The sequence below is a fragment of the Hyla sarda genome, chromosome 4 (assembly GCF_029499605.1).
Source record: "Hyla sarda isolate aHylSar1 chromosome 4, aHylSar1.hap1, whole genome shotgun sequence".
Taxonomy (NCBI): Eukaryota; Metazoa; Chordata; class Amphibia; order Anura; family Hylidae; genus Hyla; species Hyla sarda.
In genome coordinates, this window is record NC_079192.1 from 302,584,542 (window position 1) to 302,608,242 (window position 23,701).

Here is a 23,701-nt window from a genome sequence, read left to right on the forward strand (position 1 = left end):
AGCAGGTAGTTTAGGCGCAATCTGAGGCTGCCGAAAACCAAGGCACTAAAATGACGGGGAGATTCCTCAAGACCTGTGCAAAGGAAAAGTTGCCCATAGCTTTTTGCAGAGGCCTTGTTAAAAATTAAAGAAGTGATCTGGTTGCTATGGGCAACGTTTCCTTTGCACTGGTTTTGATAAATCTCCCCCATTGAGTTGCCATGGCGACCCGATGCCAGGGATTTGTAGAGCCCTGTAATAATGTGCAGTATTGATGGCCACAAAGTGATGCTTTAACCCTGTTAGAACACGATCAAAAAACCCCATCACAGGTCCCAGAGAGACCCCAGTGATTTCAAGAATGGAGTGGTGGGTCACCACGCACACCAGTCATTCTCTATGAATCCGCCAGAGATAGCTGAGCGTGTACTCTGTATGGAAACCCATTGCTCCATTCAGCCAGATTCAGGTCTCTGTTCTCAAGATAGCATGGGTCTAAGGCTATGTTCACATGTCACAACGTCAACATGGAAAATCTCAGTGCGGACATTCTGCAGACTTCGGGTGCAAGCATGACATGGCTAAGACTGTTCTGGAAATCTCATAGACTGCAATGCATTACGTGCAGTCCACAGAAATAATGAACATGTTTATTCTTTCTGCGGACACTGGAATTTGAAATTCTCCTATGTGCACAGTGCAGCAGAATCTCATTGCTGCAGAATTCTTTGAAAATTCTGGCATCTGAACATAGAGTTAAGAGTTCTTAACCCTTGTGGTATTGTTGCTAACATCTAATAACTTAGTAGAAGCACTTGCTGAACTAGTGTGGTGTATGTATTCTTTAAAGAATACATCACCCAATAGGTTATTTTTACTCTAGCTCTTATTATAACTCACACTGGTTAGTTATTTAGGTCTTAATAGTACCAATAGAGTTATGTTTTAATAGTCAGTGGTTAACAGAAGGTATTGGTTAAACAATGGCTTGATAAGTGTATATATGAATTTATAACCTTTCCTGAGAACTTTTTGGGCATATAGTTTTGATATAGTTACAAAAAATTATAAACACATCTGATGTACTCTCACATATCTATTTTTTAGTAAATCGTCTCATCCAGGAAAACGGTGACCTTTTCTCTGACAAACATTGCAAAGTTTGCAGTGCTGTCTTGATATCGGAATCCCAGAAGCTTGCACATTACCAGGTGATATTACCATGTAATATTTCTTTACTTAAAAATACATTTTATTGGTTTCAAGATATGTAATTCTTTAATTTTCCTTTTTCATAAAGAGCAAGAAACATGCAAATAAATACCGCCGGTACATGTCCATTCACAAAGGAGAAGATTTTACCCCAGCAAAAAGGATGAAGGCTGATGATACTGTGGTAGTAGGTGTTATTTTATTCATTATGCTGTTTTGTAGGTCATATTGTCATATTATAAGCATTCAAATCTAGTTTTTACTAAAGCTGGCTTCTCATGGGTGTAATATAGACGCCTGTACTCATAGAGGTACATTTTTTGTTTGTAATATGCCCATGTGATGCCAGCCTTACTCACTTGTAAGGCTTAGTCCATAGTTGTGCATAAATCAGGTATGAGTTTTTAAAGCAGGTTAAATTTACTGTCTTGGTGATAAATATATATGTTTACAGCTCTGAGAGGAAGGGGCTGCTTACTGTTTATACAAAAGAGATTGAGCTGTGTATGCAGATTTTTACTGTTTTACAAAATCTAGTATGTTGCTGGGGTGGGGATGGGGGTAAAAGCAAAAACTTGCACTTCCCTAGCCATGGTACCTTGCTGGTCCCTGCAGTTCCCGTTTGGCTCTTTCCAATCCCCTGTCTGCCTTCCTGCTTTGTAGACAAGCGGCTTGCTGCAGGACCTGCAGCATGGTCTCTTCTCAGCCAATGATTGGCTAAGCCAGCAAGTCCTGCAGCAAGCCATTTGTGTCTAAAGCAGGAAGAAAAGAGACCAAGTACTGGACGAAGCCAAACAGGAGCTGTGGGGGAGCGTGGCTAGATAAATGTTTTTTGTTTTTTTTTTAACTTTCTTTGCTATTCCCCTGCTAACTACTCCTAACACCCCCCCCCCCCCCCATTCTTGGTTGCACTAGAATGGCAGTTTAATAGTTTAATTCCTTCTAAGGGTATGTTCACACTACAGTGTGTGAATGGAATCTCCGCTCTCTGAATTCAGACCCATTCACACTAATGTTAAGTTCACACTGCGGAATTCCGCGGGGATTCTGTAGTGTGAACACACCCTAAAAGAAAACTGATTTACAACATTTTTTTTTTTTTACTGTCAAGATTGTTTCCTATATTCTTTTACACTGTAGGTTAATGCAATGTTTGAATATGTGCGGACATTTTAGCTCCTAAAGCCCTGGCTTCCTGCACGTTTACGTTGAAGCGAACGCAGGAGCTGTGCTCACTTCATAGACTGTGGATCCCATCACTAAAGGTGGACATCAGCTATCATGCTGATGCCCACCATTAACCTCTTCTTTCCCCAGGGTGTATGGGTACATGCTGGGAGAGGGGCAGCTACGGAGCGTCATCCCGCTCCGTAACGCGTGGCCCCCGGCTGGAATGAATGGCCAGGGTCCGCGGCTAATAGCCTGCAGTGATTGCCTCTGCGAGGCTATTAACCCTTTAGATCCCGAGATCAAAGCTGATCGTGGTACCTAAAGCTGGCAATTTAGTGTTGCTGGTTGGTTGCTATGGGTGATTTGTACTACCGCGGGGTAATCACGCAGTCCTGATCACCTAGAGGGTCCCTACCTGCCTCCGTGCCGTCTGATCTTCTTCTCTATGTGCTCCATGCGTAAATGTCTGAATTATTTGATTAAAATGTTAATTAAACCACAGACAGTGGCGTAAGTGGGGAAAAAATACCAAAACGGAAAAAAACTCCTAAAATAGTCCCTTTAAAACAAAAATGGTACTGTTAAAAACTAAAGATCACGGCGTAAAAAAATGAGCCCTCATACAGCCCTGTATACAGAAAAAAAAACTTATAGTGGTCAGAGCAGGACCATTTTAACCCCTTAAGGACACATGACGTACTGGAACGTCGTGTCCACTCCCGATCTATAACGCGGGGCCACGGCGTCATAGCGGTTCGGGCCCGGCCTCTAACAACGGCCGGGACCCGTGGCTAATAGCGCGCGGCATTGATCGCTGTGCCGCGCGCTATTAACCCTTTAGACGCGGCGTTCAAAGTTGAACGCCGCGTCTAAAGTGAAACCGAAAGCATGCCGGCTAGCTCAGTGGGCTGTTCGGGATAGCCGCGGTGAAATCGCGGCATCCCGAACAGCTGACAGGACAGCGGGAGGGCCCCTACCTGCCTCCTCGCTGTCCGATCGCCGAATGACTGCTCAGTGCCTGAGATCCAGGCATGAGCAGTCATGCGGCAGAATCATCGATCACTGGTTTCTTATGAGAAACCAGTGATCAATGTAAAAGATCAGTGTGTGCAGTGTTATAGGTCCCTATGGGAGCTATAACACTGCAAAAAAAAAGTGAATAAACATCATTTAACCCCTTCCCTATTAAAAGTTTGAATCACCCCCCTTTTCCCATAAAAGAAAAAACACAGTGTAAATAAAAATAAACATAAATGGTATCGCCGCGTGCGGAAATGTCCGAATTATAAAAATATATCGTTAATTAAACCGCACGGTCAATGGCGTGCGCGCAAAAAAATTCCAAAGTCCAAAATAGTGCATTTTTGGTCACTTTTTATATCATGAAAAAATGAATAAAAAGCGATCAATAAGTCCTATCAATGCAAACATGGTACCGTTAAAAACTTCAGATCACGGCGCAAAAAATGAGCCCTCATACCGCCCCATACACGGAAAAATAAAAAAGTTATAGGGGTCAGAAGATGACAATTTTAAACGTATTAATTTTCCTGCATGTAGTTATGATTTTTTCCAGAAGTCCGACAAAATCAAACCTATATAAGTAGGGTATCATTTTAATCGTATGGACCTACAGAATACATATCAGGTGTCATTTTTACCGAAAAATGTACTACGTAGAAACGGAAGCCCCCAAAAGTTACAAAACAGCGTTTTTTTTAAAATTTTGTCGCACAATGATTTTTTTTCCCGCTTCACCATAGATTTTTGGGCAAAATGACTGACGTCATTACAAAGTAGAATTGGTGGCGCAAAAAATAAGCCATCATATGGATTTTTAGGTGTAAATTTGAAAGAGTTATGATTTTTTAAAGGCAAGGAGCAAAAAACGAAAATGCAAAAACGGAAAAACCTCCGGTCCTTAAGGGGTTAAGCATACCAATTTCCTCAGTTATAAATTTTTTTTTTTTTACTAGAAAAGAAAAAAACAGTATATATCGTAATCGAATGGGCCTACAGAATTCTGTTGGTCCATTCGATTATGATTATATATATATATATATATATAATATATATATATATATATATATATAATATAAATTATTATTTTTTTTTTTCTAGTAAAATAAAAATGTATATCTTTTTGTGAGAAAATTGGTATGCTTAAAACGGTCCTGCTCTGAACGCTCTATTTTTTTTTTTTTTTTTACTTTTGTGTATACGGGGCTGTATGAGGGCTCATTTTTCTCTATTGGCTCCATTGGGGGACACAGATTGTGGGTGTATCTTGCTGTCTCTAGGAGGTGTGACACTCTGGTAATAAAAAAAGTCAGCTCCTCCCAGCAGAATATACCCGCCTTCAGGCTCTGAGCTAGTCAGTTTAAGCTTAGTGTCTGAAGGATGTGGACATGGGCTGGATTCTCCAGTCCAGGTCTCCTGTTTTTTATTTTCCTAGTATAGGGATGTGTTTTTCCCTTTCTTTTCCGTTTTCAGGTGGGGACTCAGGAACTGCGGTTCACTGTTTCCCCATTGCGAGTAAGGGGGCATAGTCATTGCGTATATGCGCTGTTAAACCCCCCCCTCACCAATGGTCGGCACCTGGGTGGTACCTCATGGGTCCGGGTCCCCCTATTTTCCTGCTCGCCTCGCTCGCGCATAGCAGCCAGGCGTGATGCAGGTAACTAAAGCTGACTGAAGACTTCATTAGGTAAGTTCTTCTGACTGAGGTAAGTACTTTCCCTCTTTCTCCTCAGGTAAGCGGACTTGCAACTGCTGGAGACCCCCTGTTTTTGGCCCACCTTTTCAGGTTGGGCTGGCTTACTGGGAATGGACTTTTATTGAGGAATTTATTCTGGGGGAGCAGTGGCACTCTGAGGGGGCATGTATTTTATGTTTGGCACTGTGTGTGTGTGTGTAGTGTGTTACGTTGAACAGCGCCTTATATGCGGCTTACAGCCGCGGTGCTAGTACGGGCTGGCTTACTTTAGTTTTCGCTGGCAGCGGCTAACAGCCGCGGAGCTGGTACGAGCCGGGCGCTCTCAGTGCCGGCTTACTTTAGTTTTCTCCGTCTCTGCCGGCGTAATTACCACCTGCTCTGTTCCCCCGAGCGCATATGCGAATGACATGTGCGCTCGGGACAAGGAGCGGGCGCCATTACAGCTCCTTCTCGGCCTGGTTTTAGCTCCGCCCACAGGGCTGTTGGAGCTCTTCTGAGGCGCACATCAGCCTCTAATCAGCACCGAGGGCGCGAATTTCAGTCAGAGGGGGGGCCAACTAGTTAGTGCCTCTGCTGCAGGCACGCCCCCCTCTACCACTGGCTGTCCCTTTCTCACTCTAGCTGCATGGAGCTGTTCTCCTCTCTGCAACTGCCAGGATACATAGACTTATTTGGTCTGTAAACACTGTAGTACCAAAATGCCTGGCTCTGCCGAACCCACTTGCCCTGCTGCTCCACTGCTCCCTCAGACCCCTTGGTACCCCCTGATGCCTTTTCGGTCCCGGTGGGTTCAGCCGCTCCACCACCCTGGGTTTCTCCCTGACCCAGTATATGGCTGACTTGACCCAAGTCTCCCGTTCGGTGGCTGAGGCCTCCCGGGTAGTGGTGTCTGCCCTGAAGGGGTCTTCCCTGTGCAGGACCTCTGAGAGGGCCCGCTCCTCGTCTCCTCATGCTTCACGCTCTCACAAGCGTACTAGGGGTGCCTCGTCTGGCTCTTCCATTGAGTCTTCTGATAGACGTGGGCGTTCCCCTCGTGGGTCTCATCCCCCCATCGTCTGGGCACAAAAGTCGCTCCTTCAGAGAACATTCTCGGAATCGCCGCTCTGCCACGCCAGAGCTGCGTACCCGGTCAGGGTCGCCCCCTCCGGGACTGCCTCTACTCATTCACTTCCCCTGGTGGACGAGGCTTCCGAGCCAGCATCTGACTCAGAGGACCGCTCGGACTCAATTGCATCGGTGAACTCATTGGGGACAGCCATAAGAGACACCTTACACCTAGAGGACCCAGGATCTTCGGATGTCTATCCAGAAGTATCCTTTCATCATGCTAAGCCAACACCTCACAGGTTCAGCTCTCTCACGCTGACTTTGACGACATTCTGGAATCTGCATGGAAACATCCAGACAAGAGGTTCCGGGAATCAAGACAATCCAAGAATGTTATCCATTTGTCAAGGACTTTGTCGCTAAGGTGGTTTCCCCTCCCTCAGTGGATCCACCAATCTCCCGGATCTCTAGGGCGACTACACTGCCTCTGGCAGTTGCCGCTGCCTTCAAAGATCCCACGGACAAGAAGGTAGAATCCTTAGCGACGTTTGCTTCTGAAGCAGCTGGCTCTTCTCTTCTTCCCATCTTCGCCTCGACATGGGTGTCCAAGGCCCTGTCGGAGTGGTGCTAAAAGCTCCATCAGGATATCTTAGCGGGATCCCCCCCCCCCCCAGAGGATATATCTGCTCTGGCTCTCCAATGCTCTAGAGCTGGAGATTTTCTGTGTGCAGCTTCCACATAGTCAACCTGTTGTTCCGCCTTTGCTGTGGGTCACCTAGCGACTCTCCGCCGCTTTATGTGGCTTAAAGCTTGGAATGCGGATGCCGCTTCCAAAAGGTCTCTCACTGAGCTTCCCTTTACGGGTGGCAGTCTTTTTGCCGAACGCCTCGATGAGATTATCTCTGCGGCAACGGGAGGTAAGAGTTCCTTCTTACTAGGGATTGACCAATATCGTTTTTTTAGGGCCGATGCCGATAATCGGTGGAGGTTAGGGCCGATAGCCAATAACTTATACCGGAATATCGGTATTAGTTATCGGCTATTTATCCCCCCGCGACACCACTGCAGATCATTGATTTAAAAGCGGGCGCTTTAAATCAATGCACTGCAGGGGCTTTTGCGGTGCCATAGACCGCCACCACCACCCGCTACACTCCCCCTGCCTTTCCGTGGGTCCTGAGTCCTATCACCACCAACGCACCGCTCCGCGCCCCCTACCGCCGCGTCTCACCCCCCCCACCGCCTCGGTCCCATTGCCTCCTCCATTCCCGGTTTTATAATTACCTGTGCCCGGGGTCCATGCTACTTCTGGCTCCTGCTGCGTCCTGCGTTACGCTGTGCGCTATGACACGTGACGTGCGGGACGTGACAGTCAGTGAGCACAGTGACAGCTCAGGAGGACGCCACCGGAGCCAGATGTAGAGTGGACCCCCGGGCACAGGTAATTATAAAACTGGGGGAGGCAATGAGGCTGGGGCGGTAGGGGGCGCGGAGCGGTGTGGTGGTGATAGGACTCAGGACCCCCGGACAGGCAGGGGGAGGGTGGCGGCGGCGGTCTATGGCACCACAAAAGCCACTGTAGTGCATTGATTTAAAGCGTCGCACCGCCCCGGCCCCATTGCCTCCCCCATCCCCAGTTTTATAATTACCTGTGCCCGGGGTCCACTCTACATCTGGCTCCGGTGGCGTCCTCCTGAGCTGTCACACTGCGCACGGACGGTGACGTTGCTCACGTCACTCGTCATTGCGCACAGTGTAACGCAGGATGCAGCAGGAGCTAGAAGTAGCGTGGGCCCCGGGAACAGGTAAAACCAGGGATGGGGGAGGCAATGGGGTCGGGGGGGGAGCGGTCGCGGTGCGGGGGGGGGGGGCATTAATGGCTTATCGGCAAGGTAATTGCCAACACCGATAATGCCCAAAATCGTGATTATCGGCCAAACCGATAATCGGTCGATCCCTACTTCTCAAAATAAGGCTCGCCCTTCTTCCCAAAGGAAGTCCTTTTTCCTTTCGGTCATTTGGGACCTCTGTTTCCAGCTAAGGGTCCAGGCAGGCGCCCTCGCGGGACAAGAAGGCTCCCTCGTGCCGGGCACGCCCGGCTTGGAAGTTGGACTCCAACCGGTCCGGCCATTTTTTGCGCCCAAATCGGCAACCGCAAGCCCATTTCTGCATGGTGAGGCCCCCACCCGCGGTTTCTTTCGGGTGGGAGGTCGTCTCTTGTTTTCTGAGACATCTGGACTTCACACATTCAGGACTCTGGGGTCAGGAATGTGGTGTCAAACTGTTACTGGATCGAAGTCTCCTATATTCCTAGGGATCGCGTTTTTCGATCCCGGGCCCCCCGGTCTCCTCCTCTGGCGAAGCAATTTCGAGCGGCTCTCCAGTCTCTGCTTCTCCAGGGGGTTATCGTCCCCGTTCCTCCAGGGGAATGTTTTCGGGGTTTCTATTCAAATTTTTTTGTGGTCCCCAAGATGGACGGTTCTGTGCGACCAATCCAACCGTCACCTTCTCATCCACCACTTCTGAATGGAATCTCTCCGTTCGATGGTGGCGTCCCTGGAACAAGGGGAGTTCCCTTCATCGGTGGACATCAAGGATGCCTACCTCCATGTGCCAATATTTCCGGGCCATCATCGGTACCTCCGCTTGCGGTTTCGGAGGGGCACTTTCAAGTCGTAGCCCTCCCCTTTGGTTTGGCCACGGCTCCTCGGGTCCTTACAAAGATCCTTGCGCCAGTGTTGGGCCTGTTTGGTCGAGGGGAATCTCGGTGATATCCTATCTGGACGACCCTCTCATCAAGGCTCCCACCAGACCCCAGACTCTGGAGAATCTGGACGTCACTCTCCACACTCTGACTCGCTTCGGGTGGATGGTCAACCGGGACAAGTCAGTCACTAACCGCCCTAGGACTTCGATTTGACGGTCTCTGCCCGCATTTGTCTTCCGCCAGACAAACGTCTGGCGCTCTGGTCGGGGGTTCGCTCCCTTCGGACCCAGGCATCAGTCCCCATCTGCACTTGTTTGGAAGTCCTGGGTCGGGTGGTGGCAACTATGGAGGCGGTACCCTTTGCCCAGTTTCATTACCGCCCCCTTCAACTGGCGATTCTCTCTTGATGGAACAGGTCTCCTCTGTCCCTCTATCGTCAGATTGTTCTCCCTCGCAGGATCTGTCAGTCCCTGCTCTGGTGGCTCCGCTCCCCCCTTCTTCTCCAAGGGCGGTCATTACTTCCTCTTCTCTGGCAGGTTGTTACAACGGTTGCCAGCCTGTCGGGCTGGGGTGGCATGTTCAGGGATTGGACGGTCCAGGGACTCTGGTCTCCCCTGGAGACCCCCTTTTTCCGATAAACATATTGGAATTACGGCACAATCTGAAGATCCCTCCGTTTGTGTCCAAGTCCCGAGACCCTCAGGCTCTGGCCGTGGACGCCCTAGTGATTCCTTGGGCGGGGTTCGCCCTACCTTATCTGTTCCCTCCTCTTCCGCTCCTTCCCTGGGTGCTGAGGAAGCTCAAGGCAGAGGACGTTCTCGCCTTTCTGGTAGCTCCAGATTGGCACCGAAGGTTGTGGTACGCCGACGTAGTCAGGGTCCTGGATGACGCTCCTCTGTGCCTTCCGCTCCGCCCAGACCTACTCTCTCAGGGTCCTCTTGCCACCCCAATTTACAGTCGCTTCATTTGTTGACGTAGCGGTTGAGACCGCGGTTTTGAGGGCCTGCGGGTTCTCTTCCCAAGTCATTCACACCATGCTCTAGGCTCGTAAGCCCTCCTCCCGCAAAAATTTACCACCGTACTTGGTGGTTTTATTTTCGTTGGTTTGAAGCTCAGGACTTCTCCCCGGTGACCTTCTCGGTTACCCGTCTTCTCTCCTTTTTTTGTAGTCTGGGTTGGAACTGGGGTTGTCTCTCAGTTCCATTAAATGGGCACGGTCACTAACTTTATTTTTTGATATGTTGTAGTACTTATGTAGTACAACATATCTCTAATATACTTTTATTTATTTATTTTTTTCATTAAAAAGGTTAAATTTACATTTATAAACCGGCCACTGAAAAAGGACTGATTTTGGAGTGGCAATCGGTCCTTTTTCAGTTAGGCTGCACTCGCTCCCTGCCTGTCAATCAGACAGGCGGGAGCGAGCGCATTGGCTCCCCGGCCACTGGCTGGGAGGCCACTCCTCCCGCACATCGCCGCCGCCTCGTTGCCGCTGCTGTGCCTGCACGCCCGCTGCCGGACTCTGCAGTAACTGCAAGTGTAATGAGGGAGCGGGGTATGCGGGGCGGGGGAGGAGGGCTAGCAAAAAAAAATAGGATGGTGGGAGCTACCCTTTAAAGGTCAGGTTTCGGCCCCTGGTTTCAATTTCTCATGTCCGGACCTTCCTGCAAGGAGTGGCGCACGCTGTTCCTCCTTATCGGTCACCTTCTCCCCCTTGGGACTTGAACTTGATTCTGAGTGCCCTCCAGGGTGAACCCTTTGAGCCCCTTAGAGGTGTCTCTCCGCCTCCTTTCTTGCGAAGTGGCGTTTTTTGTTGCTGTCACCTCCATCCGGAGGGTGTCTGAACTGGCAGTTCTTTCCTGCCATTCTCAGTTTCTGGTGATCCACCAGGACAGGTCGTTTTCCGGCCAGTTCCTTCCTTTTTGCCTAAGGTGGTCTCGGACTTTCATCTCAATGAGGACATTGTCCTCCCGTCCTTTTGTCTGGCTCCTTCTCATCCTAAGGAGCACTTACTACACAAGCTGGATGTAGTTTTGGGCTGTTCGGTCTTATCTCTCCATCACTTCTTCGTTTCGTCAGTGTGATTTCTTTTTCGTCCTTACGGAAGGCCATCGCAAGGGACAACCTGCTTCCAAGGCCACCATTTCTCGGTGGATTCAGTCCGTTATTGCGGAAGCCTATCGCTGTAAGGGGAAGATTCCTCCTTTCAGGGTTGTGGCTCATTCCACAAGTTCTGTTGGGCTTCCTGGGCTCTCCAGAATAGAGCCTCGGAGATTTGCAAGGCGGCTACCTGGTAGTCTTTGCACACTTTCTCGAGGTTTTCAGAGTTCATACTTTCGCATCGGCTGGTGCTAGTCTGGGTTGTAAAGTATTGCAGGCGGCAGTGGATCGGCCGTCTGCCTGATTACTTATCTGCCCACCCAAGGGACGGCTTTGGTAAGTCCCACAGTCTGTGTCCCCCAATAGAGCCAATAGAGAAAAGGAAATTTTTTAACACTTACCGTAAAATCTCTCTTGAAGGATCCATTGGGGGACACAGCTCCCGCCCTTTTTATTTATTTTTTTTTCTTCCCTTTGGTTCTGTCAGAGGGTGTGTTCAGTTGTGTTTTTTCTTCTGGTTCTCAGACAGTTTTGGGTTTTTCTTTGCCCTATTGGTCTCCTCCTATTGCTCTGGAACTTAAACTGACTAGCTCAGAGCATGAATATTAGCATAGTGTCACACCTCCTAGAGACAGCAAGATACACCCACGGTCTGTGTCCCCCAATGGATCCTTTGAGAGAGAGATTTTACGGGAAGTGTTAAAAAATCTCCTTTTTTACGTTGTGATCTTTAGTTTAACTGTAAGATTTTTGTTTTTAAGGGACTTTTAATCACTTTTTTTGAATTTTTTTTTCCATTTATGTCGGTGTGGTTTAATTACCATTTTAATTAAAAAATTGTATTTTTTACCAAAAAGTGCACTGCGTAGAAACACAACCCCCTAAAAGTTGCATAATGACGTGTTTTTTCAATTTTGTCCCACAAATAATTTTTGTGCTTTACCATGCGTTTTGTGGTAATATAAGGGAGAGCATTAGAAAGTACAATAAGTCTTGTAAGCAACAAGCCCTATAGATGGAAAATTTATGGAAAGTTGAGTTATGGATTTTAAAGGGCGACGAGGAAAAAATGGAAACGGAAAATACTAGAAATCGCATTGTCATTAAAGGGGTACTCCGCCCCTAGACATCTTATCCCCTATCCAATGGATAGGGGATAAGATGTCAGATCACCGCGGTCCCGCTGCTGGGGACCCCCGGGATTGCCGCTGTGGCACCCGCTGTCATTGCTGCACAGAGCGAACTCGCTCTGTGCGTAATGACAGGCGATACAGGGGACGGAGCAGCGTGACGTCATGGCTCCGCCCCTCGTGACATCACGGCCCACCCCCTTAATACAAGTCTATGGCAGGGGCGTGACGACCGCCACGACTCCTCTCATAGACTCGTATTGAGGGGGCGGGCCGTGACGTCACGAGGGGTGGAGCCGTGATGTAACTGTGCTCTGGCCCCTGTACTGCCCGTCATTACATGCAGAGCGAACTCGCTCTGTGCAGCAATGACAGCGAGGTGCCGCAGCGGCAATCCTGGGGGTTCCAAGCAGCGGGACCCCGGCGAACTGACATCTTATCCCCCTATCCTTTGGATAGGGGATAAGATGTCTAGGGGCGGAGTACCCCTTTAAGGGTTAATTCAGATTCCATGATCATTACTGATCACAGCATCTGAAGTATTAGGTGGGCCTATGGAGACTCACCAGACCACCTACAGTGCAGTAGTGAGGATCTGATGGGTCAATATTGCGGCCGGAGGTCCACACATCTGCTCCCCCTGCCTTATTATAAAATTTTTGTTAAAGTTTGACCTTTTTTTAAAAGCAGTACAGTAATAGGAAAGCATCTAAACATCATTGTAATTGTATTGACCCACAGTCTAAGGAGAACATGTCAAGTTTACCCTAAAGTACACTGTGTAAAAATGAAGAAAAAAAGTAGAAAAATTTTGGTTTTTCTCTTCAGTTTTCTGCAAAAAATGTAAATTTTTTTGGTTACACCATGATGTTAAAATGAAGGGTGTCATTATAAAGTACAATTGGAGCTTTAACTTTAATGATATAAGCATAACATCTATATTGATTTGATCACTTTACGGGTATGTGATTTTAAAGTAATTTATATGTTTATAGCAGAAGGAAACCAGCAGTGATGATGGAGATAGAAACAAATGCTGCCCAGTCTGCAATATGACCTTCTCATCTCCAGTTGTTGCAATGTCTCACTATGAGGGCAAAACACATGCGAAGAACTTGAAAATAAAGGAACAGGGTGGAGTTCCAACAGGTATGAATCCACAGGAAATAAGTATAACTTATAAGTGCTTTACGTGCCATCCATTTATTGTTCATAAAAGGGAATGTATAATCTGTTTAGTGTCCGGTTTAGGTATGAGTATTAAGACCACCATATGTGTGTAGATCAGTGTGGAGCATTGGCAGGTGAGCCATCACTTATGCATTATCTGATGTGCACCCCCCAAGATCCAGCCCTGCTGACACTCTCCTACTCTGTGCAGTGACGTCACCAGCCTGACCAAGCCAACAAGCAGACAATAATTGAAGGAGAAAAAATGGTTGGCAATACATTTATTTACCCAAATTGGATCTGTTTGCAAAAATGTATTTTTACAAATTCTACAGGAATAAAGAATGTGTTTGTAATAACCCCTTCCATGTATATTGGTTAACCCCCTTAGCACTTTGGGTATATCCATACCCGCTGGTTTCTGGCCAACATCTCTAGCATTGAATCAAGAGACTACTACAGCTGTGAGTCTTATTTTAGAGGAGGAACTGGTGAATCTCTCAGCATAGGACATCTTGGGCTATTTTCGCATGCAATTTTTAATTTTAATTTTATTTTTTTATATTTTGAGGCTTAAATCATACCTGTCGTTTAGGTTATTTTTTGAGGATTGGCTGTGCTCTGTGTGTACGAGTAAAACACTATTGTTGGCCTTTACACTGCACAATTATCAGGCAAGTAATTTGACCATATAGTAAATCTTTAAGCATATTTTCCAACTACAAGCTGTATAAACTTGAATGCTTAATGCATTGAAGCATATCAGGTGATGTGTATTAACTCCCTAAGGACTTGGGGCATACGGGTACGTCCTAAGCCACTCTGGTTCATAGCGGGTCGGTCCCGGCCTCTAACAACGCCCAGGACCTGTGGCTAATAGCACGCGACACTGATCGCGGTGCTGCGCTATATTAATCCTTTAGACGCGGCATTCAAAGTTGATCGCAGTGTCTATAGTGAAACGAAAACATTGCCGGTTAGCTCAGGGGGCTGTTCGGGTTTGCTGCGGTCAAATCGCGGCATCCTGAACAGCTGTAGGACAGCAAGAGGGTCCCCTACCTTCCTCCTCGTGTCCGACTGCCGAATGACTGCTCAATGCCTGAGATCCAGGCATGAGCAGTCAAGCGGCAGAATCATTGATCAATGGTTTCCTATGAGAAACTATTGATCAATGTAAAAGATCAGTGCCCCGTATGGTGAAAAATAAAAAAGTTATAGGGGGTCAGAAAATGACAATTTTAAACGTATAAATTTTCCTGCATGTAGTTATGATTTTTTCCAGAAGTACAACAAAATCAAACCTTTATAAGTAGGGTATCATTTTAATCATATGGACCTACAGAATAAAGTGTCATTTTTACCGAAAAATGTACTTCGTAGAAACGGAAGCCGTCATAAGTTACAAAATGGCGTTCGTTCTTCAATTTTGTCGCACAATTTTTATTTTTTTTCGCTGTAGATTTTTATTTTAAAAAATAAGCCGTCATATGGATTTTTAGGTGCAAAATTGAAAGGGTAATGAGGAAAAAAAGTGGAAAAACACTCAGTTGTTAAGGGGTTAAAGGGGTACTTTTTTTAAATCAACTGGTGCCAGAAAGTTAAACAAACTTGTAAATTACTTCTATTTAAAAATCTTTATCCTTCCAGGACTTATCAGCTGCTATATGCTCTACAGGAAGTTCTTTTCTTTTTAAATTTCCTTTCTCTCTGATCGCAGTGCTCTCTTCTGACACCTCTGTCCATTTTAGGAACTGTCCAGAGCAGGATAGGTTTGCTATGGGGATTTGCTTGTATTCTGGACAGTTCCTGACATGGACAGTGGTGTCAGCAGAGAGCACTGGTAAGACAGAAAGGAAATTCAGACATTAAACGACTTACGTTGATGTGGTCTGAAATGACAAGAGGTACTCAACTCCAAGTGCAGTTGTGCAGCTACGCTGGGGTGGAGCTCCTGCACTTGTGGTCAGTTGCTATGGGCAATCCCCAGCATAATGTGCATACAATGGAGGATGCCTGCAGACAGTCACAAATACCACAATGGCATCCTACACCAGATAAATGTGTGGATGCGTGAAATTTAAACATTAAACAACTACATCGATGTGGTCTAAAATGGCAGGCGGTCCTCAACCCAAAGTGCAGTTATGCACTTAGGCTGGGGTGGAGGTCCTGCATTTGTGGACCACAATATAGGTTCACTACTGTGATAGATGTAAACAATTACATTAACTAACCCTCAAAACTGATGTAAAGTTGAGACATTAGCCAGTATATTCTTATATGAAGGAAATACCTGAGCCCGCACACCAAAGCCAAGGTTTCTCAAGTGGTACGGGAAACCTATATTGTGGTCCACAAATGCAGGACCTCCACCCCAGCTTAAGTGCACAACTGCACTTTGGGTTGAGGACCGCCTGCCATTTCAGACCACATCGATGTAGGAAGGAAATTCAGAAAGAAAATAACTTCCTCTGGAACACGCAGCAGCTGAAAAGTACTGAACGGATTAAGATTTTTAAATAGAAGTAGTTCACAAATCTGTTCACGTTCTGGCACCAGTTGATTTAAAAACCTTTTTCCAGTGGAGTACCCTTTTTAAGATCAATACCCGATGTCAAGGTGTGCATGTGCATAACTATTGGACACCATGCTTTCCTCTGACAAAATGGGACAAAAAGATTTAACTGACTTTAAAGGAGTACTCCGCTGGAAAACATTTATTTATTTTTTAATCAACTGTTGCCTGAAAGTTTAACAAATTTATAAATTACTTCTATTAAAAAAATCTTAGCCCTTCCAATATTTATCAGCTGCCATATGCTCCACAGGAAGTTCTTTTCTTTTAAAATGTCCTTTCTCTCTGACTGCAGTGCTCTCTGCTGACACCTTTGTCCATTTTAGGAACTGTCCAGAGTAGAAGCAAATCCCCATAGCAAACCTAGCCTGCTCTGGACAGTTCCTGACATGGACAGAGGTGTCAGCAGAGAGCACTGTGGTCAGACAGAAAGAAAATTCAAAAAGAAAGTAACTTCCTCTGGAAAATTCAGCAGCTGATAAGAATTGGAGGAATTAAGATTTTTAAATAGAAGTAATGTACAAATCTGTTAACTTTCTGGAGCCATTCGACTTTAACTGACTGACTTAATAAAGGTTTTATGGACTGATGAGTTACTCTTGACGGTCCAGATGAATGGGCCCATGGCTTGATCCACTTTGACATCTGTCTTTGGATATTTCTAGGGCTCAGTATTAATGTTTCATCTTCCGTGTCTTTAGTGGTGGTCAGGTTTCAGCCTTCCTTACCTTGACCATGTCTCTGAGCACTTAACACATCGTACTTGTAGCCATTCCAGGTAGGTTGCTGTTCTTAAAAATGACAGCTCTGTAAGATAATGGGCTCCCGGTAGCTTCACGTTTGAGTCTTCTCCTAATTTGCGTATTTTATTTTATTATTTAACATGTTGCTTGCCATCCTGTTTGCAACAGTATGTTTGAAGGTTCTGTTCTAATCAAGAGTGGGTCTAAGGGAGAGATTTATCCAAACCTCTCCAAAGGAAAAGTTGCCCAGGGCTACAAATCAGGTGGCTTCTTTCATTTTGCAGAGGCCTTCTTAAAAATTTAAGAAGCAATCTGGTTGCTATGGGCAACTGCAACTTTTCCTCTAAATCTCCCCCTAAGTGTTCAGACCGTGACAGATAGCCCTAACTGGCTGGGAGAAGAGCAAGTTAAGTAAGATAAACTTACAACTTAAAGGGAACCAATCATCAGATTTTACCCTATATAATGCTTGGCAAAGCATTATATAGGGTAAAATCTTTATTTTCACCATTCCTGGGGGATGCTCCTGCCCCCAGGGATGGTGAAGATATGAAGTTATAAACTAGTCGCCGCCGCCGCCATAAGTAGTCACCTGGGCGGGGAGCTCACCAACTCCCGTTCTTTGGCCGGCAGTGACGCCCCCTCTGCCTGATTGGCGGGCCGTGTCATCGCTCTGCTCCGTCTGTTCAGTGAGCGCAACGATGACGCGGCCCATCAATCAAGCGGAGGGGGCGTCGCTGCTGGCCGAAGAACGGGAATTGGTGAGAAGAGCTCCCCGCCCAGGTGACTACTTACGGCCGTGGCGGTGACTAGTTTATAACTTCATATCTTCACCATCCCTGGGGGCAGGAGCATCCCCCGGGAATGGCGAAAATAAAGATTTTACCCTATATAACGCTTTGCCAAGCGTTATATAGGGTAAAATCTGATTGGTTCCCTTTTAAGGTTTGTCTTGATCAGCTGCATTTTTCTTCCTGCTCATTCGAACGGATCAAAACTTTTGACATGTCTCTAGTTTTTACAGTAAGAAGTATACTTTGTCTAGTAAGCATTCAAGGTTATACAGGTGGAAATATGCTGAAAAATTATATGGTCAAAATACTTGCCTTATTGTGCACATGGTGTCTTTATCTATAAGTTTTAGTTTTAAGTTAACTTCCACTTTTGGTCCAAATAAATAGCTGGTTTGCAAATGGAATATCAACATTTGGTTACAAATAGAGAGAATAAAACTGATTAATTTTTTTTAACCCTTTAAGGACTTGCAAATCTGACCACTGTCACTTTATGCATTGATAACTCTGAGATGCTTTTACCTTTCATTCTGATTCCGAGAATGTTTTTTCGTGGCATATTCTACTTTAACATAGTGGTACATTTTCGTTGTTACTTGCATTAGATTATATATTGATTCACAAATACAATATGTCTACTTTGTTGGCATCAGAAAGTGAACATTTACTTTTTGAAGACATTAGAGGGCTTCAAAGTATAGCAGCAATTTAAAAAATTTTGACAATTACAAAATCTTAATTTTTAAGGGACCAGTTAAGTCTGAAGTGGATTTGAGGGGCCCTTCTGTGAGCAATACCTCATAAATGACCCCATTATAGAAACTACACTCTCAAAGTATTCAAAATGACATTCAGAAAGTTTAACCCTTTAGGTGTTTCACCAGAAAAATCTAAATCTAAATTACACGAATATGTTCTTGTAGCCCCATTTCTTTTCATTTTTAAAAGTTGTATTAGGTAAAAAAAAAAAAGCCCCCCCCAAAAAAAATTTTTTGCCCAATTTCTCTAGAGTATGGAAATACCTCATATGTTGACATAGTGCTCTGCGGGCTCACAACATGGCTCAAGAGGGAAAGAGAAACTGTAGGATTTTTGAAGACTAAATTTGCTGTCAGTGAATTTTTCTGATGGGGCCTTGCTGCATTTAGGAAGCCCCCATGGTGCCAGAACAGCAAAATAACCCCCACATGGCATACTATTTTGGAAACTACATCCCTCAAGGAATATAAGGGGTATATTTAACCTCAACACCTCAGAGGTGTTTGACGACTTTGCATTGCATTGAAGTTGGACGTGAAAATGGAAAATGTGATTTTTAACACTAAAATGATTGTTACCCCAATTTTTTTTTCACAAGGGGTAATAAGTGAAAATGGACCCCAAAATTTGAAGCCCAATTTCACGCGATTAAGAAAATGCTTCTTATGTGGACATTAAGTGCTCTGCGGGAACACTACAATGCTCAGAAGAGGAGCAAAATTTGGCTTTTTGAAAGAGAATTTTGCTGAAATGGTTTTTGGCTCGAGTGTTGCATTTAGAAAGTCCCCAGGGTGCCAGAACAGCGAGAAAAAAAAAAACGCATGGCATACTATTTTGGAAGCTACACCCCTCAATAAACGTAACAAGGAGTATAGTGAGCCTTAACACCTCACTTTGCATTGAAGTTGGATGTGAAAATGGAAAATGAGATTTTTAACACTAAAATGATGGCGTTACTCCAAATTTTTCTTTTTCACAAGGGGTAATAGGAGAAAATGGACCCCAAAATTTGAAGCCCAATTTCTTCCAATTAAGAAAACTGCCCATATGTGGACATTATGTCCTCTGCTGGTGCACTACAGGTCTCAGAACAGAAGGAGCGCCATTGGACTTTTGAAGAGAGAAGTTTGCTGAAATTGAAGTAGGGGGCCATGTGAATTTACAAACCTCCCATAGTGCCAGGACAGCAGAAACCCCCCACATGTGACCCCATTTTGGAAACTAAGGGGTGCAGTGAGCATTTACTCCCCACTGGCGTTTGACAGATTTTTGGAACATTGGGCTGTGCAAATGAAAAATTAAATTTTTCATTTTCACGGACCATCGTTCCAAAAATCTGTTAGACACCTGTGGGGTGTAAATGCTCACTGCACCCATTCCTTGTGGGGTGTAGTTTCCAAAATGGGGTCACATGTGGGGGGGTCCACTGTTCTGGCACCACGGGGGGCTTTGAAAACACTCATGGCCTTCAATTCCAGACACATTCTCTCTCCATAAGCCCAATGGCGCTCCTTCTCTTCTGAGCATTGTAGTTCGCCCGCAGAGCACTTTACATCCACGTATGGGGCATTTCCATACTCAGAAGAAATGGGGTTACAAATTTTGGGTGGCTTTTTTTCCTATTACCCTTGTCAAAATGAAAATTTGGGATAACACTAGGATTTTAGAGAAAAATAACCTTTTCGTTTTCACGTCCAACTTTAATGAAAATTCTTCAAACACCTGTAGAGTGTTAAGGCTCACTGTACCCTTATGTTCCGTGAGGGGTTTAGTTTCCAAAATGGGGTCACATGTGGGTGTGATTGTGGTTTTTTTTTTTTTTTTTTTTTTTTACCACTGTAATGATCAGTCAACCCTGTGCAAATCACCTTAAATGTACATGGCGCTCTCACTCCTGAGCCTTGTGTGCCCCCAGTGCATTTTACATCCACATATGGGGTATTTCCGTACAATTTTTGGGGGTCTTTTCTTCCTTTTACTTCTTGTGAAAATAAAAAGTATGGGGCAACACCAGCATGTTAGTGTAAGAAACAAAAAAAATTTACACTAACATGCTGGTGTAGACCCCAACTTTACCTTTTCATAAGGGGTAAAAGGAGAAAAAGTCCCCAAAATGTGTTAGGCAAATTCTCCAAAGTACGGAAATATCCCACATGTGACCCTAAACTGTTGCCTTGAAATACGACAGGGCTCGTAGCGAGAGTGCCACGTGCGTTTGAGGCCTAAATTAGGGATTTGCACAGGGACGGACCCGGATGCAAGAACTAGACTTTCCTCCCAACTACGCCTTCAGCTGTTGCAAAAACTACAACCCACAGCATGCACGGACAGCAGAAGGGCATGCTGGGAGTTGTACTTATGCAACAGCTGGAGGCACACTGGTTGCAAAACACTTGTTTGTTACTTAACTCAGTGTTTCCCAACCAGTGTGCCTCCAGCTGTTGCAAAACTACAACTCCCAGCATGCGTGGTCTATCAGTACATGCTGGGAGTAATGGTTTTGCAACAGCTGGAGGCACACAGGTTGGGAAACACTGAGTTAGGAAACAATGTTTCCCAACCAGTGTGCCACTAGTTGCAAAAACTACAGCTCCCAGCATGCACAGACAGCCGAAGGGCATGTTGGGAGTTTTAGTTATGCAATAACTGGAGAACAGTTTGGAGACCACTGTGCAGTGATGTCCAAACTGTAGCCCTCCAGATGTTGCAAAACTATAACTGCAAGAATGTCCAGGCATGCTGGGAGTTGTAGTTCGGCAATATCTGAAGGGCCACATGTTGCTGAACTAAAACTCACAGCATGTCTGGGCATGCTTGGAGTTGTAGTTTTGCAACATCTGGAGTACTACAGTTTGGACACCACTGTATAGTGGTGTTCAAACTGCTCTTTCAGATGTTGAAAAACTACAACTCCCAGCATGCCTGGGCAGTCTGGGCATGCTTGGAGTTATAGTTTTGCAACATCTGTAGGGCTACAGCTTGGGCACTACTGTATAGTGGTCTCCAAACTGTGGCCCTCCAGATATTGCAAAATAACTCCCAGCATGCCCAGACAGCCTTTGCCTCCTAACTGCCGCCAATCCCGCCGCTGCCTTTGCCGATCCCGCCATGGACTCCGGTAACCGCTGCCATCCTTAAGGGGTTAAATGTTTGTTTTATTTATTTTTTCCCCTCTTGTGCCTCAAAATTAACCCCTTAACGACCACGGACGTAAATGTACGTCCTGGTTTGGCGGGACTTCCTGCACCAGGATGTACATTTACGTCCCGTGTATGACCGCGAGCATCAGAAGGGTGCTCGCGTCATACACGGCCGGTTCCGGCTGCTATACAGATCACGGCATTGCGGTACTTTGGATGATCGGCGCTGCCGCTGGGATCTGATCATCCAGCATGGCGGCCGGAGGTCCCCTCTCCTTCCTCCGGCCATCTCCCGGGGTTTTCTGCTCTGGTCTGCGATCGAGCAGCTCAGAGCAGAAGATCACCGATAATACTGATCAGTGCTATGTCCTATACATAGCACTGCACAGTATTAGCAATCAACTGATTGCTATAGATAGTCCCCTATGGGGACATAAAAAGTGTAAAAAAAAAAAAAAAAAGTGGAAATATGTAAAAAGTAAAAGTGGAAAATCCCCTCCCCCATTAAACGAAAATTGTCTGTTTTTTTCCCCCCATTTTCCCCCCCAAAAAAGCGTAATTTTTTTTTTTATAAACCTATTTCGTATCGCCGCGTGCGTAAATGTCCAAACTATCAAAATATGTTAATGATCCCGTACGGTGAATGGCATAAACATAAAAAATTAAGTCCAAAAATGCTGCTTTTTTTGTCACATTGTATTAAAAAAATATTTATAAAAAATAATCTAAAAGTTTTATATATGCAAATGTGGTATCTAAATAAAGTACAGATGACGGCACAAAAAATTTGCCTTCATACCAACCTATATATGGAAAAATGAAAGTTATAGGTGGTCAAAATAGGGTGATTTTAGATTACTGATTTTGTACAAAAAGTTTTTTTATTTAGCGGTACAAAAATATAAAAGTATCTAGCCATGGGAATAATTTTATTCGTATTGACCCACAGAATAAAGAACACGGGTCATTTTTACCGTAAAGTGTACAGTGTGAAAATAAAACCTTCCAAAATGTGCCAACATTTTTTTTTTTCATTTAAATTTCCTCCCTAAATTTTTTTTTTGGGGGGGGTTTGCCATAAATTTTATGGTAAAATGAGAGGTTTCATTACAAAGTACAATTGGTCACGCAAAAAACAAGCCTTTATATGGGTCTGTAGATGGAAATATAAAAGTTATGGATTTTAGAAGGCGAGGAGGAAAAAACAAAAACACAAAAATAAAATTGGCCTGGTCCTTAAGGTGAAAATGGGCTTGGTCATTAAGGGGTTAAAATTGTGCATTCTGCCCAGCTTAAATATTAAGTTTTATAAATGAATACTGAGCTCTGGTTGCTAGGGACAAAACAGAGTTGTTTACTTCAGTTTCTATTTCCTTCACTGCTTGTATAATCGGGAAAAATGGTCTTTGGCTGTTCAGAGGGCGTCATTTCACTCCCCTACGTTCTCTCCCTAATTTCTAGCATAATGTATTACTACAGTTTTTGTGCTTACATGATGGGTAAAAAAATGTGAAATGGTTCTAAATTCTGTTTGATTCTAGGTACACCCCCCCGCGTTAACAAGCCAGCTCCTGCTCCACGTGCACCACCAGCAAACTTGGATAAATCGGACCCTGAAAAGTTCTGCCAGCTTTGCAGTGCGACCTTCAACAACCCTCACATGGCAGAGCAGCATTACAAGGGCAGGAGACACCTTAAGCAGGAGACTAAGAGCAAGCTCATGACTATTTATACCAGCACTGGGGATACGCCACCGCAAACTGCACCCCTCAATCCAATAACGCCAGGCTCTGGAGCAAGTGAGTCCAATGCTGAGCCTGATTTTGAAAAACCCACTGTCTAATATATCAAGAAATAACAACTATGTAGTAGTTAAACTTGTTTTTTTTTTTTATGTTTTTTATTTTATTTTTATTTGCTCAGCTATTTCAGCTTTATATTAGGGCTTGAGAAAGTAAACCCAAGTCTCTGCTTTTTCTAGCGCCTCTTCAGAATCTCTCCATGTACTGCATGAACAGCTAATCTCCAACACATTCTTTACTGTTTGTTTTATTCTGATTTGCAAGCTGTAGTAAAAAACTGTTGCGTACAGTGAAAGATGGCAACCTGATTCTGGAGTGTGCTGCTTTAAATATTTTTTGGTAAATCATACTTTTGGATTCTTTGCCCATGAAGGTGTCTTCTGGGGAAGAACATTTAATTCGAAAGCTTTATTAAAATGTAACATGTTTAAAAAAAAAAAAAAAAAAAAAAAATTTAAATAAAAAAGGTGGAAAATTACAAAGTTATATAATGTTACTTGTAAAGCTTTTGGAATATTTTTTCTTCCACATAATACACCTTGTAAACTTTTTTTGTACTGTAGCTTTCCAATAATGTTTCTCATTAAATATATATAATCTATCTATCTCTATTTTGAGACTGGGCATTTGGTGATGTGAAGTTAAACTTCTGTC

The 23,701-nt window shown here is 44.8% G+C and overlaps 1 protein-coding gene across 5 annotated transcripts in view; it reads left to right on the forward strand.

Annotated features, from left to right (window-relative positions):
- Positions 1–23,701, forward strand: part of ZNF346 (zinc finger protein 346) — a 62,054-nt gene that overhangs the window by 26,689 nt on the left and 11,664 nt on the right. For 4 of the 5 annotated variants that reach the window (XM_056574727.1, XM_056574725.1, XM_056574728.1 and 1 more), the window contains exons 2-5: positions 1,087–1,190; positions 1,280–1,378; positions 13,060–13,213; positions 22,787–23,044. In XM_056574727.1, coding sequence (XP_056430702.1) covers positions 1,313–1,378; positions 13,060–13,213; positions 22,787–23,044 — 478 coding nt within the window. In that variant the 5' untranslated portion in view covers positions 1,087–1,190; positions 1,280–1,312. The remainder of the gene's footprint in view (positions 1–1,086; positions 1,191–1,279; positions 1,379–13,059; positions 13,214–22,786; positions 23,045–23,701) is intronic. The other variant, XM_056574726.1, reaches the window with a different exon arrangement.